Below are 18,405 nucleotides of genomic sequence, written 5' to 3'. Positions count from 1 at the left end.
TTAACTAATAAATAAATACAAAATAGAATTGTTCATTGATTCAACTATACAGATTTTGTGGTAAAGGATTTATCTGTTAATGAAACAACTCTCACGAAACTTAACATCTTTAACACAAAAGTAAATTATAAATTTGAAAATAATTTAATTTAATTTAAAACTCTTCATGCCATCTCAGTCACGTGATCAATTTGGTATGAAAGATTTAATTTAATATTTAGTTCCTCAGTTATTTAAATTGATAATAATAATAACCCAAGCTATGTTATGGGTATGGAAATACTGAATTTATTTTAAATAACACGATATCTGTAGAAAACAGCCAGACCGATACAAACAATCGTACTCAGGGGGGAAAGGAATTGTTAGTAATGGACTAATGTTCCCATTGCTAGCAATGAACCATGTCAGATCGACCTCCACGCGGTTCCCCCTGGAAACCATCGTGATACATTCCCGGTGAATTTGTCACGTTAGACCAACTGACCTGACCTCATATTCATCCTATCATCCTCCATTGGTGCCTCGCCAGCGTAAACCGTTTGCGCAGGCGGGTGTACCATTCTATTATCACTTTTAAAAAAAAAAAACAATCATACTCATAAATACAAATGTTTGCATCGTGCGAGGAACGAACTCGCGACCATCGGAAGTAAGGCTGTGTACCTAATACCTAGAACACAGAGAGATTAGAGATCGTTAAAAGTGGAAAGAAAGTGGTCGAGTTTCAGGAGTATCCCATATTGCTTTTGGTTTGTTAAAACTTTAACAAGTAAACCTGTATAGAGTTAAAAATGTAAAACCCAAAATAATGACTAAACTTTGGATTTTATTATTAAATAATTATACGAACTAATTGTCTATGGTTGTTAATAATTACTTTATTTATTTTTCTACACACTTGCTCGTAAATTGGATTTAATTTCAACGTTTTTCGATATATAAAGCATCTACTAAAATACGCGTGCGTTATAAACGCAAATAGTGAAGTTAAAATTAATAAACGCACTATTTGATATTTTTCAAATTTAGAACTGACCACCACGCGTCGACTGCCAGTAGGTAACGCGTTGATTTAAAAAAAAAGTAAAATGGCGGGAATGTGTCAAAATGAACAAAATATATCATGATTTGTGCGCTGATTTAAAAAAGTTAAATGGCGGGAAAGTGCCAAATTAAACAAATTATAATATCACGATTTTTTATTCTGTTTCCTTGCAAGTGTTGAAAAACGTCGTACGATATATAATACGTATATTTAACACACTCGGCTGTATTACGCCCTCGCCTACGGTTCGGGCTGAAATTCTGCTTCGTGTGTTATAACCATCATAAGACATTTATATCGTAATATATACTACAAAGCACATTTTTATGTGAGAGCTTAACAAAATAACACTATTATAAACCTTAGAAATGTGATTTCAAAATGTTATATCTAGTATACTTCTAGTCTATAGAGGGTATACATTATATTGCTTCAAGGAAATGAAACATTTGAGCACTTAAAATTAGACTTTACAACAACGAAATAATGTTTAAAATGTCTAATTCCACTTAAACAAATAAATACGTTCTTATACTTGAATATAATATGAATCTTATTGCGTTAAATATAACGTTTAAATTATAAATTACTGACTTTTATAATTGATTTACAAAAATAATTAATATGGCCAATTTAAAATGGACTACTTATAACGAAATTATTAATTCCTGAACTAATGTAATAATAGTGATGTGACAAATAAGCATCGATAAAAAAATATAATAAATATATTTTAGTCATAAAAGTGTTTCTTGATTTTTTACATTGATTTGTAGTATAACATTTTATTTAACTAAAGCGAGTATACACTTTTTTTAGTAATAATACAATATACGTACACTTTGAGTATTGTACATTTGTAGTGTAATTGTCGAGCAGGATTTCTAAAATAATAAAAAAATTCTAAAAATACTTTTGATATCTTTAAAGGTATAAACATTATGTTATATAAATTGATATGTCATGTTAAATAATATCTAAAAATATCAAAGTCATTGGAGTAAATATATATATTTATATATATACATATAGTCATTTGTTTGATGTATACTTTTTACATGAGTAATGTACAGAGAAAAACAGAAGAAAAACACAGTAAAAATATTTTGGAATTTTATAGGCAAAATTATTATTATATATTAAATATATACTTGGAAATTGTTCTATGATTTATCATACTGGAAGCATGACAATGGTTAGAAACTTAACTAGGAACGCTTTTCTAAACTAATAGTACGAAATGGAAAGGTTTTTTTAATTAGTGAATTAATTAAATAACTAAAATCAAAATATATGTAACCGATTTCGTATATTTTTCGCATATAAAAATCTACATTCTATGCGAGCAATGTCTGTATTTCTTTTAATCTAAATGGGTACTTTAGTTTGGGGTAAAAATATAAGATTTTACCCCAAACTAAAGTATCCATTTTTTCACCAATCTTTTTGTTCAAATCTGGGGCGAGACGTTACTAAAGTTCTTACTTCATTTTTAATGCATAACCCTGCATCCCGTGACTTAATTAAGTAATGCAGTTGATAACAATTCTCGTTTGAAACAGGTTAGATATTATTCGCGATTATTTATGAAAGATTTAACAGTTGCAGTTGCAATTGCGAAACAGAAGCAGGTTATCACTAAGACTCGAATTACTCATATAAAATCGCGAACTTGTCGATTTTAATATGGCCATAACTGAGAATTATTAACAATTGCGTTATATAACAAAGTAACTGTAATACCAAAATATTTTGTCTCAATTTGACATTAAATGTCAAATATTAATTTATTATTAACTAGAGTCCATGTCACATCACTAAAAAATATTTATCACTATATTTATTTTAAAAATATACAAGCAAAACAATACCTTATGTCTATATATACAAGGCTAGCCATTCACAGCACATATAAAACTGGTCTTTACAAATTTCGAACATTTAATGTCAAAATATTTTTTGTCATTCCAATTTAATTCTTAAATAATTTATTAATAAAGTTTAAATTTAATTCATAAATGGATAAAGGTAAGTAGCAATGTATGGAAGAAGTAAAATGAATAATACTATAATAAAATAATGACACAGGGATGAATTATAGAGGTGCCTTATGAACTAACACGCTATGCCTAATTATAACAATTATGGCATGGCCACAGTTTAAAAATTATAAACAAATAAACAATCATTGATTACGATTGATTACTACAGGTCTACGATGGAGTCTAATATCATTATCGATTTCAACCCAATCCAGTTGTGTATGGTTTCTTTTAACGTTTCTTTTTTATAGCATAGGAGACAAACGAGCTTGTGGCTCACCTAATGGTACAGTCGTCCATGCGTGCATGTAACATCAGGGGAATTGCAAGTGCGTGAAGGAATAAGCTCGTTTCTTGAAGGTTTTAATATCGTATCGGTTCGAAAACACCATTGCCTCAACCACCATTGCCACCGTAATTATGACTACACAGAATAAATCGTTAATAAAGTCTGTTAGTCATTGAATACGAAATATAAAATTGACACCTTGCTTGTGAATAATTGAAGAGTGTAAAAAGATACTAAAGTGTGCAATCCAATGTCATTGGATCGGAATTAGTTTCCAGCGTAGACCGACTGGTGTGGAATTATCTGATATCATCATTATACAAACACCATTAACGAATATATTGATGTGATTGTTAATATATGTGCACAGTCTTATGTATGCACATTTTGAATGACCACACACGGTATACAAGTTTAGTTTTTATGTATTATTAACCTATGTTGCCCTACTGGCAAAGTCTCCCCTTTTTCTCTCCATTTTTATATTCTGTGTCACGTCGAATAAAATTATCAATATATAAAATGTACTAAAACACAGATTGTCAATAAAGTTGCAATTAAAACATGCCTTTCATTCATTCATTCCATTATGAATCTTTATGAATTCTTGTTGTTATTTATATGTATGTATTATGTAGGTATATCTATCAAAACGTACATAAATTTATTTTAAAGAGTGATTTTCCCGTTTATTGTAATATTATTTTTTACTGTTATATTATATTTGCAATATTCTTTATTGACTGTTTATTTACATATATGTATTTTTGTCTTAATTTAAAAACACTTGACAACTTCATTTGATTAAAAAAAAATACAATTTCATGTGATTTTATACTAAATTGTATTAAAAATTTGCTGGTAACCACAAATATTTGTTGGTTATTTTGGCTTTGGGCTGATATCGCTTATTATCAGGTGAATTATCAGTATATTTGTCATTATTAATTATAAATTAAATTATACTCAAATGGTAGCTCTATAAAATTCAACTCAGTGGTCCTGTAACTACGCAAATAGGCCACGTACCAACTAATACTTTTTAATACATGCTGTAGTTTTGTTAGCAGGTCGGGAGGGATTACCGTACTCGCTGGTTCGATGTCCCGTTGAGGCTCTGCAGTTCTGTGTGAGGTTTTCCAGTTAGGAGTTTCACATTTTCACTACCTGTCAGAGGAGTGTTATCTCGACGTTTTCGGTACACGGCGAGTCTGTAACAGGAAAAGAAATTATTATAAATTAATTGAAGTAAAAATAAAAAAAAATATTAATTATTTTTTAGTTATTGTTCCGGATTTTTTTATACCACGTTAGTGGAAAACAATCATACGGCCCATCTGATGGTAAACGGTTACCGTAGCCTATAGACGCCTGAAACACCATGGGTGTTACGTGCGCGTTGCCGACTGCCTTAAGAAATCTTAATATAGAGTATATTAAGGTTGCTTAAGGGTTGACAACTCGCAAAAACCCCATGCTGTAGTCTCTCGAGAAAACCTCGGCAGGTTCATTCTACAATCTAAGTGTACGCGGGAGGAAGCTCCTCTGAAACCGCACTGTCCGAGACCACTTAGTTTCAGTAGGATATTAAATGAATTACAAAATCAGGCAACAGTACTGAATGATAATTATTTTAAAAAGTGAACAGAGTCTTTATTTACGAATATATTATATACTAGCTGTCCCGGCAAACGTTGTTTTGCCTTAAAATAAAAAAATAATTTAGGGTCTGGACTACCCCTAACATTTAGGGGGATGAAAAATAGATGTTGGCCGATTCTCAGACCTACTCAATACGCTCACAAAATTTCATGCGAATCGGCCGTTTCGGAGGAGTATGGGAACGAAAACTGTGACACGAGAATTTTATATATAAGATTTACATGCTACTAAAAAAATGGCTTAAAACTAATAAAATTTTGACGGAGGCCCATTAAAGATTACATAGTATAAAACAATGTCGCTGTCGCTGTCTGTCTGTCCCTATGTATGCTTAAATCTTTAAAACTACGCAATGGATTTTGAAGCGGTTTTTTTAATAGATAGAGTGATTCAATAGGAAGGTTTATATATATATATATATAATACATATACACCCGTGCGAAGTCGGGGCAAGTGGCTAGTTAAAGATAACGTCGAAAACAATTTCAGAGAAACAATCTTATCGTTAATATGTTTGTTTAATTATTAATACGTTATTGTATATTTTACAGGTGTAGAATATTCCATATAGATAATATATAATGTTATTCTGTTATAGCCCTTATATACATACTATAAAGGCTATTATAGAATAGCAGAGAGGGTGGACTCGCGGCCCTTGCTCAGTTATAGACCGTATTCAAACGGGGATCAAAATAACTAAGGTAAGATTATTAATTCCAGTCAGTAAAATGACATTTCCAGTGTTGCAGGTTTTTAGTCCCAAATAAATAGTGATGTGATAGAATCGAGTTTTTACAATTAAAAGTTAGTCGAGATTACATTTTTTTTATTCAATATCAAATTGCCTTTATACAAATAAAAATTCTAGTATTAATTCCTCTGAATCTCTTTTTACATTTTTTCCCAGCTTTTGTAATAATGTTATAGTGAGAAATTTTAATATGCTTGTAAGGTCCATATTTCTAAAATCGTATTGTTTAATACGATATGTATTAAATATTTAAAATTAAAAAAAAAGTTTTCGATACCTAATAAAATAAAGCATGACTAAATGTCTAAGTCTATTGATTGGCGGACATCACTATTGTAGCGGGTCACCTTTTTTTGTATCAGTGATAGTTGCACTTGTCATTTTACTGACTGGATTTAATAATCGTACTTTACGACCTGAGCCGAAATTTGATCCCCTAGCGGTGCCCTCAGACTAAAGTCGTATCTGTCAGGCGGGAGTTGGCTTGCCGCTCTATAAGTCTTCCAGTGCCATCTGCACTAGCCACCTATCGTCCGGTGAAGCTGTAAAGGCCAGCTGCCAACAGCGTTAGTAGTTCGAAAAAAAAAATGTATTCAAGGCAATAACGGAAGACAGGTATAAAAACGTGTTACGTACGTAGTTGACGCTAGATAAACAAGTGACATTTGTTGTTAATCTGTCGTAAACGTTATCGCTATAAAACGAACGTACGGACGCGCTGATTTTATTGTATACAATTGCAGGTACAGTCGGCTGCATAAATATAGTATAAATGGTCAATAACGACAGTAATGTAGTCAAAATCATATATGTAACTGTAAGCTAACGGAACTGTATCGTAAAGATCATATTTTTTTATAAGTGCATGTAGAGTGATGGGACGTCGATATTTTAAGGGAAATACTTATTTTTGATTACTTTATATTCAAATAAACATCTATACTTGTTGTATCAAAATATTGTATTCTTACAAATATATTAATTTGAAAGAATGCATGTAGTACACTCACACTGCATTTAAGCTTTATCTATCGTAATTAAATTATATATATATATACCTAAAAAGTGCTAACAAATTTATCTATTTAACTGTACTCTCAATGTGTACATGTATATTACAATGTCTACACGAAAAACTAGTTTAATATTGACAAATATATTTTTATCAGTGAAGAGTAAAATCTTATTTCTTATCAGTTGAACTAAAAGAACATCTCGGAAAATTACTTCGTTTATATCTTTAAATTATATTTACAGTAATTATTATGATTATTTAATTATTTAGTCATTACTCTTAGTAAGCATGTGAATAATAAATGTAAAAAGAAAAATAACAAAAAAAACTGACGTAAAAAAAAATAACTTCCTTAACTAGAAAATGAGTCTAGTCTTCAAACGCTTAAACAGATTACAAATCATAGCTACGAAACGTCTTGATAATGTGAACTTTAAAAAAAACCGCATCCAAATTGGTACATTCGTTTTGAAGATATGATGTCACAGGCAGGACACACAACAAGCGTATATATTCAACAACTAAGAACTTTTATTATATTGTTTTACAAGCCTGGGCTGTAAGTACATATATATTTATATAATCTCTGGATAATTAACAAAGCGCCATCTAGTTCCAAACTAAGCCGAGCTTGTGTTATGAGTAGCAGATAACCAATAGTTAAATTTGGATTTATTTTTGTCAATACTTATAAAAGAGGGAGAAGGGTTAGTACGTGGACTGGTAACCTCATTTCTAGCAATGTACCTCAGGTTGACCTCCACGCGGTTCACCCTGGAAACCATCTTGGTATATTGCCATTTACCAGGATGGGCTAATGTGACTTCGTACTCATTTTATCATCCTCCACTGGTACCCCGCCAGCGCAAACCGTTAGTGCAGGTGGGTACACCATTATATTATTCATAACCATAAAAGAATATAAACAGAAAAAAACCCAGACAACTACAGACAATCATGATGGTAAGTGGTAACCAATCACCATCAGGTGGTGACCGTCAGTTATTTTGCCATTTCTGTTATATAAAAAAATTAAACATGTAACACTTACAAGTGCGAAATACATTTACCGGGATGTATTATTTCATAATTTGGCGATAAAAAAGCACTACAATCGAATGATAAAAAAAAATAGAACGTACAACTTGTCCACATACAGGCTGTTGCCAAAACGTTACTTTTGACAATACTCAAATATTCTATATGTATACAAAAATCTCTGTATTTTCGAAAAGCAATGTCTCCAGCAATATTTATAACAGATATTAGATTTAAAGATAAACTGGCTGTTCCTAAGTATCGTTTCGAAAAATCAATGGTATAAAAAATTACGATAAGATACCGAAGGATATACTGGAATTACCTAAATAAATTCAAAACATCTGTTAAATCATATGTACTGAGCAAAGCCTATTACTCACTAAACGATTACTTGAATGACGAGCTTGCATGACAGTAATTTTCATAGACCTACATAATACTGTCTTTTAAAAAAAAAGAAATTCAGTTGAGTTTCTTGCCAGTTCGTCTCAATTGAATGTGTATACTATGGAAGATACAAAAAAATTCCGTTCGTAAGCGGCTAAAATGTTCTAGATGAATAAATGATATTTCTATTGATTTGAATTGGGAACCGACTTATAAGTGCTTTGAAAAATACCTATAGCAATACTTTATACGGTAAAATTTGTATAATATTAAGTAGGTCCTTACAAATGAAATTGGCGTTTTGTCGTACATATGAATACGTATGAATCTAATTAATAAATTAGATATAAAGTCATCAATGACGGGGGATCGATAGGAGGAGAGATAACGATCTACAATAGTACACGCGTACGAGGGGAAAAGGATTGTTAGGGAATCTAGAATATAGGGGAATGAGGAATAGCTAGTCTAACTTTATGCTCATCCTATCATCCTCCACTGGTGCCTCGGCAGCATATACTGTTATCGTAGGCGGGCTCACCATTCCACTATCATACATAAAAATACACAAAGTCGGGGGCTAATTAAAATAAGACTATACAAAAAACAACAACCTGTACATCGTCAAAGGTAAATAAATTGAATCAGCGTGCGCATACGCATTTTGCGGAACGTTCCCTTTTAGTTTGATATCGACCGCGGCGAGGACGGACGTTCTGTTCATTGTACATGCAATCGTATTACGTGAGTATTTCAGTTTATTATTTAACCCCCACATATTCTGTTCAATGGACATCGCATTACATTACGCAAGTATTTAAATTTACTACCTCTGCTCTCGGTTTCACCCGCGTGAAATTTATAGACTATGTGTTATTTTGATGTATAAGCGCTATCACTGTAAAGTTTCAACAAAATCCGTTCAGTAGTTTCTGCATGAAATAATGACAAACGTTCATACTCACAAACTTTCGCGTTTATAATAATAATAATAAAATTTAATACTTTCTTTTTCAAAAAACTTAACTAATAATATTATAAATACGAAGTGTATGTCTATCTATTTGTTACAATTACCCGAGGTAATGAAATTTGACGTGAGTCCGGCTAATTTGTGTCAAGGAAGTGGACAGTCTATCTTTTATCTCAAACAATGCAGACGAAGTCACGGTTAATAGATAGTAAGTATAAATGGATTGATGACGATTGAGTCGTCCCTAACATCTGTGTAAAGGGGCAAAGGGGATTGTTAGTAATGTGGACTGATGATCTCATTGCTAGCAATGTACCATGTCGACCTCCACGCGGTTTCCTCTGGAAACCATCGTGATAAATTCTTGATGAATTTGTCACGATGGGCTAACTGACCTGACCTCATGCTCTTATCATCGTCCACTGGTGCCCCGCCAGCGTAAACCGTTAGCGCAGGCGGGTGCACCATTCCATTATCAGCCGTAAAAAAACATCTGTGTAAAAGAATTCTTTTTTCAATGAAAGAAACTTTTTTTATAAAGCAATTAAGACATTATTACTAGCAGTTACCCCCGACTTCATCTGCTTTATTTTTAGGTAAAAGACAGTCTATGTGGGTACTCGTGATACAGTGTACCTTCACGACAAATATTAATTTAGTTAAGAAAGGGTAACAAACAAGGTGACAGTATGTTATATTACTATTAATTATGAAGTGCTACTAGAGCTGGCACCTGTATCAATAAGAATAACATATTCTGATAACAAGTACAGTAATGTCCATAATTATGGTATATTATGTGGGTTGTCTTTAAGAGATTGCTGATTGCTTTGAGCGACAACGCCTCCATTTCTTTCCCACATTTATATACAGCTTTGTTTTGTAATAGAATATACTAGACTATAAAAATCTACATTCTAAATGGGGTTTTTCAAGAAGGGTATATTAAGGTTTCTTAAGGGTAGGCAACGCACACGTGATACCCCTGGTGTTTCAGGCGTTCATAGGCTACGGTAACCATTTACCATCAGATGGGCCGTATGCTTGATTGCCACCATCGTAGTACAAAAAAAAAATTTTATGATTTTTTTTTTTTATATTTTACGCCTTTTGGTTTTTATATTTTTTGGTCAAATCTATGGCCCACCCGATTGAAAGTAAATAAAATTGGAGTGTCTGTTTGTAATATTGAGATAACCGTGTTTTACTACATGTATATGAATATAAATACAGTACATACACCAAAATAACATTTTTTACAATTTTTGTCTGTCTGTGTGTTTGTTCTGGCTAATCTCTGAAATGGCTGGACCGATTTTGACGGGACTTTTTTTGACACGTAGCTGATGTAATAAGGAGTAAATTAGGCTACTTTTATTTTAGAAAAATAAAGTTATCTAGCTAGTAACATAACTATAGCTATATAATTGATCAGTTCACGAGTTGTTTGCTATTCCTTAGGACTGTGTACTATTGAATATAAAAAAAATTTATTAATAATATAAAAAATGCTTTGTAAAATGTTGTTTTTATACAATAAATGTTATTGTTACAGATCTAACACAGCAGTAATTGTATGTAATTTATTGGTACTTAAAACAATATTGTAAGTAAGTATTTAATATAATTGTATTCTATAACAATTTTGATAATAAACATTTACTTTGGTTTGAGTTTCATTGTGTCACCTGGGACGAAATGCGTAAGATTTTAAAAGTATTTTATTTATTAGAAAGTAAATTAATACTTTTGTTTCACTACTCTAATCGTGACAATATTAGTATGAATCCAACAGCGCAGTAAATTGTATTGATTGTAAAAAGAATAATCAAAATCAGTACGTAGTACAGAACTAACATACAACGAATTAAATCAATTATCAGACACTTAAGAAAACTACTTAACCAACTTCAACAAGAAAGAGGTTCTGAAGAGTTTAGGTATTTAAAAATATACACGAAATGTATTTATTTATCTGCATTTACTATAATTAGAATCAATTTCTTAATTCTTTTGCATGTTTTTGTTTATACTTGAGTACATTTAGGATTTTAATTGTTTTGTCTTTTTTTACATTAAACGATATATCTTCCAATATTGTGAAATAGTTGAGATAAGTCGTAAATAATACGAAAGAACTTTAGTTATGTTCCACACTACATAAATTAATTATCAATAGTAGGTAGGTAACAAATTCTATCATATAAAAAATAATAATTGTGTAAAAAAAACAAATAAAAAAGGGAATGGGATATAAAATTCACGCTTCCATTTCCGACAAAACGAGAAAAAAAAGACTAAACAATACAATCACACAAGGTCACTCCTTTTTAGAACGTCACACGTCGCTAGTTATAGTAGCAGTTAACTTCATTAAAAAACTAATTTCATTCTTATTCCCATGTGCATAAATATCAAAGTAGGTTGCTAATGAGATAATGACATAATGAACGTAGGGCACGAATTAGGGGCGAATTCATAAGCGGCAGCGGCGGATTGAGCGGATTGTGCAATCGACCGAGAATGGCTGGACCAAGAGAGATTTTGGAATATTTTGAGCAAGTTTATTTTTTTTACTATACAATTATGACATAAATTATATTATATGAAACCCTAATTGACTTGTACCGCGACATAGGAGGCATTTTTTTAGATACAAGATAAATTATGTACACTATACGTTTTTGTAAGTATATATACTAAACCTCCTTTTACTTAGTCAATTTTTTTTGTTTTCGTACACGTATGTATGGCAGATCTACTTAACACACTGTCCTATAACATTTTCTAGGTTTGCTGGAAGGAATCTCTATCCAGAGATAAGCTCGCCTTTGTACATTATATTTATTGTATCACTGTTTTTTTCCTATGTGTCTACAATGAAGAAACCAGAACACCGTCATTATAAGAAGTAAAATTGAAATAGGGATCACTTTGTTAATAATACCGATTTAGACGTGTAAATAAGTATTGGGTTAAGTTCAGAAGGCATTCGAGAAAAATTCGAATATAAAAAACCCCTCTGGAAGAAAAAATTCTAGTAATTAAGGTACCAAAAATATTCTTCCTCACAATGATAATGATATATTTAATCGAATTGGATGTTATTTTGCGGAAGTCTATTTTACTACTCAATGAATTTTTATTATTTTGTTTAATTCCGCTACAATTACGCTATTGAGTACCTCATAATGAATTAACAAAGTGCATCGTAGAAATGGCTAAGTTACACAGTAACAAACTGTTTCCTTGTAATACAACACAAATAAAATATTATTCATTCATGAGTAAAAGAGAATTTTCCGATATAGTATAGCAGTGTTTTGCATATGTAATAGGACAACATAATATACAAATAACTGAAGTGGATTTTACAAGAAATGTCTGACACATTAGCAAATGATTTCATTCAATATTTGAGTCAATAATACTGTATTTCAATACCTAGCTTTTAGGACATTAACACAAGGAGTGACGCACAATGTACCTGATGGAAAGTGAAGTATGTATGTACATTCCATACAATATTAATGGCACCATGGGCATCCACTGCGACATTCGTGATACACCTAAACAATCAGTTAATTCTGAGGACTAAGGAAGGACTAAGTAGTAATTAACTAATACATAATTAGTAATTTCATTGGCATATCACATAATAATTCGAAACAAATTCACTGATTATAGTGTAAGAAACGCAAATAATTAATTCTAAAATGTCTAAGACAACCACCGTTCTTTCCGGACCTTGCACCTACAGATTACCATTTTTTTTCGAAATTTGGATAACTTCTTGCAAGGGAAAAAATTACACTCCGATGGGATAGTCCAAAGTGCAAAAACAAAAGGCAAAAGTGCATAAATAGAAATGGTACATACTTTGATTAAATAAATATATTTTATATATTATTTACTTTGTTTGAAAAAAAAAAAACTTTATTTATATTCCCTTTTAAATTTTTTACCTAATTATTCAGTTATATTTATAATAATAGCACCATTTTTGGCGGCTTATTTAGATAAAAAAAAACTGTAAACAAAAATAGTTTCTACAAAATAAAAAAATAACACGAAAGAAAACAAAAACGTTAATATCTTGCGCTGTTTAATATATAGCATGATTTCTATTTTCCATGACAATAGGATGGTCGCAATGACCTTGTAAGTGTGATAATTTGCAATAATTATAATAAATACAAAACGAACGTGTTAAGTATGTAAGTATACAATATAATAAAGTATCAGGAAATCGACAACAACATAATACAATAATGTTAAATGTTTTAATAAAACTTAAGATTTCTTCGTACTTTCTGCCAGTGGCGACAATTCGAAACAAATTCACTGATTATAGTGTAAGAAACGCAAATAATTAATTCTAAAATGCGATATACATACTAGAATAAGTTTATAATATTTTACATTTTTAATGCTTTTCATCAGTCATGATGAAAATTTGATATAACTGTAGCATTAAAAATGTAAAATATTATAAACTTACTTTCTGCCAGTGGCGACGTCCGTATAACAACGATATACTAGAATAAGCTTATAATATTTTACATTTTTAATGCTACAGTTATGTCAAATTTTCATCATGATTGGTTAAGCCAAAATCGGTCCAGCCATTTCAGAGATAAGCCGGAACAAATAGAAAGACAGACAGATAGACAAAAAATTGAAAAAATGTTATTTTGGTGTATGTATTGTATTTATATTCGTATACATGTAGTAAAAAACGGTTATTTCAATATTACAAACAGACACTCCAATTTAATTTATATGTATAGATAATTAATGTTTATTTATAACATACTAGCACATCGATAAACGACCAGAAATATTCCTATATTAATAATTATCTATAAAAAAAAAGTATTATGATAAAAAGTACCAGATAAGCAATTATCATTTGTAATCTAGAAAAAAATATACAAGGTGTAGATTCGTTTTTTTAATCGTTTTTTTTTGCGATCTTAATTAAAATTCGGTGGTTTACCGACGCAATGAGCTTTTTTTTTATTAAATATTAGCTACTCGCCCCGGCTGTACATATATTATACATATAAACCTTCCTCTTGAATCACTTTATCTATTAAAAAAAACTTCAAAATCCGTTGCGTATAGTTTTAAAGATTTAAGCATACATAGGGACGGACAGACAGCGACAGCGACTTTGTTTTATACTATGCAATAATCATATTTATTTAAATTATTATTGATTTATAAGTTATTATATATACTATCTATAATAGTATTATAAAAGTGTAAGTTTTTTAGTATGGATGAATATTTTCTTTCCTAAGGTTGTCTGGAAGAGATTACGTTAGCGATAAGACCGCCTTTTGTACTTTCTTTCTTCAATCTATTGTTATATTTATCAATATATCTACTTTTAATTTTAGTGTAATAAAGCATTATAAATAAATAAATAACGGATGAATCATTGTTTGTAACTCTTTCACGCAAAAACTACTAAATGTATTTTAATGAATTTTACTGTAATTACATAGCTCAGAATAACAAATTCAAATTCAAAATATCTTTATTCATGTAGGTTTATTATAGACTCTTATGATATGTCAAATCTACCGTCAGTTCGGAGTGACTTCGAGATGTGAAGAACTGACAAGAAACTAGTAATATACATCAGAATAACATATAGGCTGTAAATTTAAACACGTGAAACCGCAGGAACATCTAGTATACCATAAATTAACATGTCTATCTGTTTGTTACCTTATCACTACTAAACGACTGAATGAATGGAATTTGCATAGATAATATATCCCATTATTTAGTTAAAAAAATAATCTGCAGAGTTGAAATAAGTTGGTAGGTTGAAAGTTTTATAAATTGAAAAAGGATTATATAAATTGGTAGTTTGGTAATTGTTTCTGTAGATTAAGACGTGATAATAGTGGATTAAAGGTTATTTACCTAGAAATTATTAATCAATTTGCTTTACAGAGCAAGGCTAAGAGAATGTAATATAGTAGTTGAATACGAACCCTGAGGATATATATACATATATGTTTATATGCAGAGTGCAATCTCGAGAACGACCAAATGTCAGAATGGATCTCAATGAAATTTGAAGTGATCATAGATATTATTACGAGGACGGACATACGCTATTTGGTATTTCAGAATGTTGTTGTCTGTTAGAATATTTATTAGATACTAACAAGTATTGCATACAAAAATATATAATAAAATTTTTAATGGAAAATACAAAACCATAACAGTATGTGGCAAGTAAGTCAGCAACACAAAATATGTAGACAAAGTCAGGTGTACACCTCTAAAAATCAGTTGAAATTATATTAGAATTCTGAAGGTTTTATTTAGATGATAGTGGAATGGACTCACCCGCGCTATCGGTTTGAATATGAAGTCAGGTCAGTTAGCCCATGATGGCGAATTTACAAGGATGACTTCCTGAGGTGACCGCGTAGAGGTCGATCTAACATTGACAGTAATGGCGACTATTCTTCATTCAACATATACAGTTAACATAGGCGGGTGAACCATACTCATGGTTTAAAACATTTTTTCATAATAAGTAAGGTTTATCCTCATAATCCCTCCCTCGCGGATCTAGGTAGCGAACTTTGAAAAAGGGAAAAAACAATAGATCTGTGCAGGTAGCAGTGTTACAGGTCTTAGCATCTGACAATAGCCCAATAAAAAAAATATCCTAAATAATTTGGTTTGTCAGTCAAACTGTACATAATGTTAAGGTAACGAGTAAGGTACGAGTTTAAAAATAGCGTGTGGTACGGCCGGATGGTGGACAATTTACCATTATATTGTTCCGTTCGCACTGGTTAACACCGAATTTATCCGGTTACGGAATCCAGAATGACTGCAAGAGAACATGGAGGTAATACGTAAAAACTTACTAGAGAAGACGCTGCATACAAACTTCTTAGGTTTACGAATGGGTACAATTACTGTATGTATTTTTTTTATTCATAATAAAATACAGCCCATGTTACTCCCTAATGTATGAGTAACTTTTATTACTAGCTAGAGTAGTAGTTTATTACTAGCTGTGTCCGTGGTTTCACCCGCACGAATAGTATTTGTTATTTTGATGTATAAGCTATATCACTGTAGGTTTCATCAAAATCCGTTCAGTAGTTTATACGTAAAAGAGTAACAAACATCTATCTATTAACACTCACAAACTTTCGCGTTTATAAAATTAATAAATAAAATAATTGTTAACGATGTAATCAATTAAGTATTTCCTACATAATGAGTATGAACAAAAACTACCAATAAATAATTTATTTTCTCTTCGTATTAATTTAGATACTGAGTCTTCATTACGCAATAAGAATAGTGCTTAACAAATAATGGGCTAATCGCTAAAATAAAAGAACGACATTATTATCCAGATAAAAAGACGGTTCTGACTAGCAGGTTTATTACTAAAAAACCTTAATTGTTTTTAAGTCACTAACATTAAAAGTAAGATATGAGAATAGTAAAAGGTTCCATTAATAACTACTGTATTAATCCTTTAGTGTTAATATACAAAGTCAAAGCTATATATTTTATATATTCATATAAGACATTTTTTGACATACTAACTATAACTAGCAATAAACTTAGTTAATACTTAGTTTGAAGTAGTTTAAATAATTAATGTAATTCATTTAGAAGTTATGACGGAACTTAGTGTTGTGAATCAGATTTAACAAAGAGAAAAAATCTTGTACACAAAATGCATTTCATTGTTATATTTCTTATTAAATAAAACTGTCTATCCCAAACTATTTTTTTTATTCCCTGTATATTTGTACAATATCTTTATACCCAAACCTGAACATTACATGTTAACATCTTATTTTTATCAACATGACGATTTAACGGGTAATTGAGTAAGTGTGGCACTATAACCGCAATCGCTTGGGGGGAAAGGAGATTGTTAGTAATGTGGACTCATGACCCCATTACTAGCAATGTACCATGTCAGGTTGACCTCCACGCGGTTCCCCCTGGAAACCATCGTGATAAGTTCGTGGTGAGGTTGTCACGATGGGCTAACTAACCTGACCTCATGTGCATCTTATCATCCTCCACTGGTGCCCCGCCAGCGTAAACCGTTAGCGCAGGCGGGTGCACCATTCCATTACCATCCATAAAAAAAAACCGCAATCGCTTGTTCAACAGCGAATTTATCGTCTTCTCTAAGATAGACAAGAATAACTCAATGTCAAGAAATGTTGAAAATTATATCCTGCTTGTTTACGAGAGTTAAGATTAGTGCAGTTAAGAACAACAATCATTGTATACGAAGATATGAGTTCATTGAAGTAAGTAGAATAATAGCTTGATAACAACATACAGAATATAGTTGTACATATATATTAACGGGATATTTGAAGATTATTACGGCGTCTAAGTATCGGGAGCTTATAAATAACTAGCTGACCCAGCTAACGTTGTATTGCCATATAAATTAAATACTAATATTGCTATTAAAAAATAGGGGTTGTTGCTGGAAGCAAAAATTTAGGGTTGTATGTATTTTTTAATAACACATTATAAAAAAAATTTAGAAGAGAATAAAAAATAAATGTTAGAGGTGGACAACCCTTAACACTTGGTGGTACGAAAAATAGATAGTAGCCGATTATCAGTCCTACTGAATATGCATATGAAATTTCATAAAAATCTGTCAATCCTTCCGGAAGAGTATGGTAACTAACATTTTGACACGAGAACTTTATATATAAGATATACAGACTACTCGTCACAAGTAATAATCGTCACAAGTAATCATATATTTACTTCATGATAATAGATAGTAAACATCATATCACTTTACGTTAGTCATACAAATATTTATTCAAAACTTATTTTTTAGACATACAACAAGGCTTATACAAACATATGTCATACATGTGAAGTGGGTATTCCAAATGCATTTCCATTTGAAGAGGCAAAAAATTCATGCCCAAGTCAGTGTTTACTTTAAAGATATATATATTATATATAAAATATCTTACTAATATTATAAATGCGAAAGTTTGTGAGTATGGATGGATGTTTGTTACTCTTTTACGAAAAGATTACTGAATGGATTTTGATAAAACTTTACAGTAATATAGCTTATACATCGGAGTAACACATAGGCTATAAATTTCTTGTGGGCGAAACTGCGGGAACCTGTAGTATAT

The 18,405-nt window shown here is 31.0% G+C and overlaps 1 protein-coding gene across 1 annotated transcript in view; it reads right to left on the bottom strand.

Annotated features, from left to right (window-relative positions):
* Positions 1-4,389: 4,389 nt before the first annotated feature.
* Positions 4,390-18,405, bottom strand: part of LOC131846232 (trehalase-like) — a 71,274-nt gene continuing 57,258 nt past the window's right edge. Inside the window, exon 15 of the mRNA XM_059195487.1 lies at positions 4,390-4,590. Coding sequence (XP_059051470.1) covers positions 4,461-4,590 — 130 coding nt within the window. The 3' untranslated portion in view covers positions 4,390-4,460. The remainder of the gene's footprint in view (positions 4,591-18,405) is intronic.

The sequence above is a fragment of the Achroia grisella genome, unplaced genomic scaffold, assembly GCF_030625045.1.
Source record: "Achroia grisella isolate CSIRO2021 unplaced genomic scaffold, CSIRO_AGI_Agris_v1 utg507, whole genome shotgun sequence".
NCBI lineage: Eukaryota > Metazoa > Arthropoda > Insecta > Lepidoptera > Pyralidae > Achroia > Achroia grisella.
The sequence above is the reverse complement of the archived record's forward strand: the minus strand, read 5'-3'. Positions and strand labels throughout refer to the sequence as shown.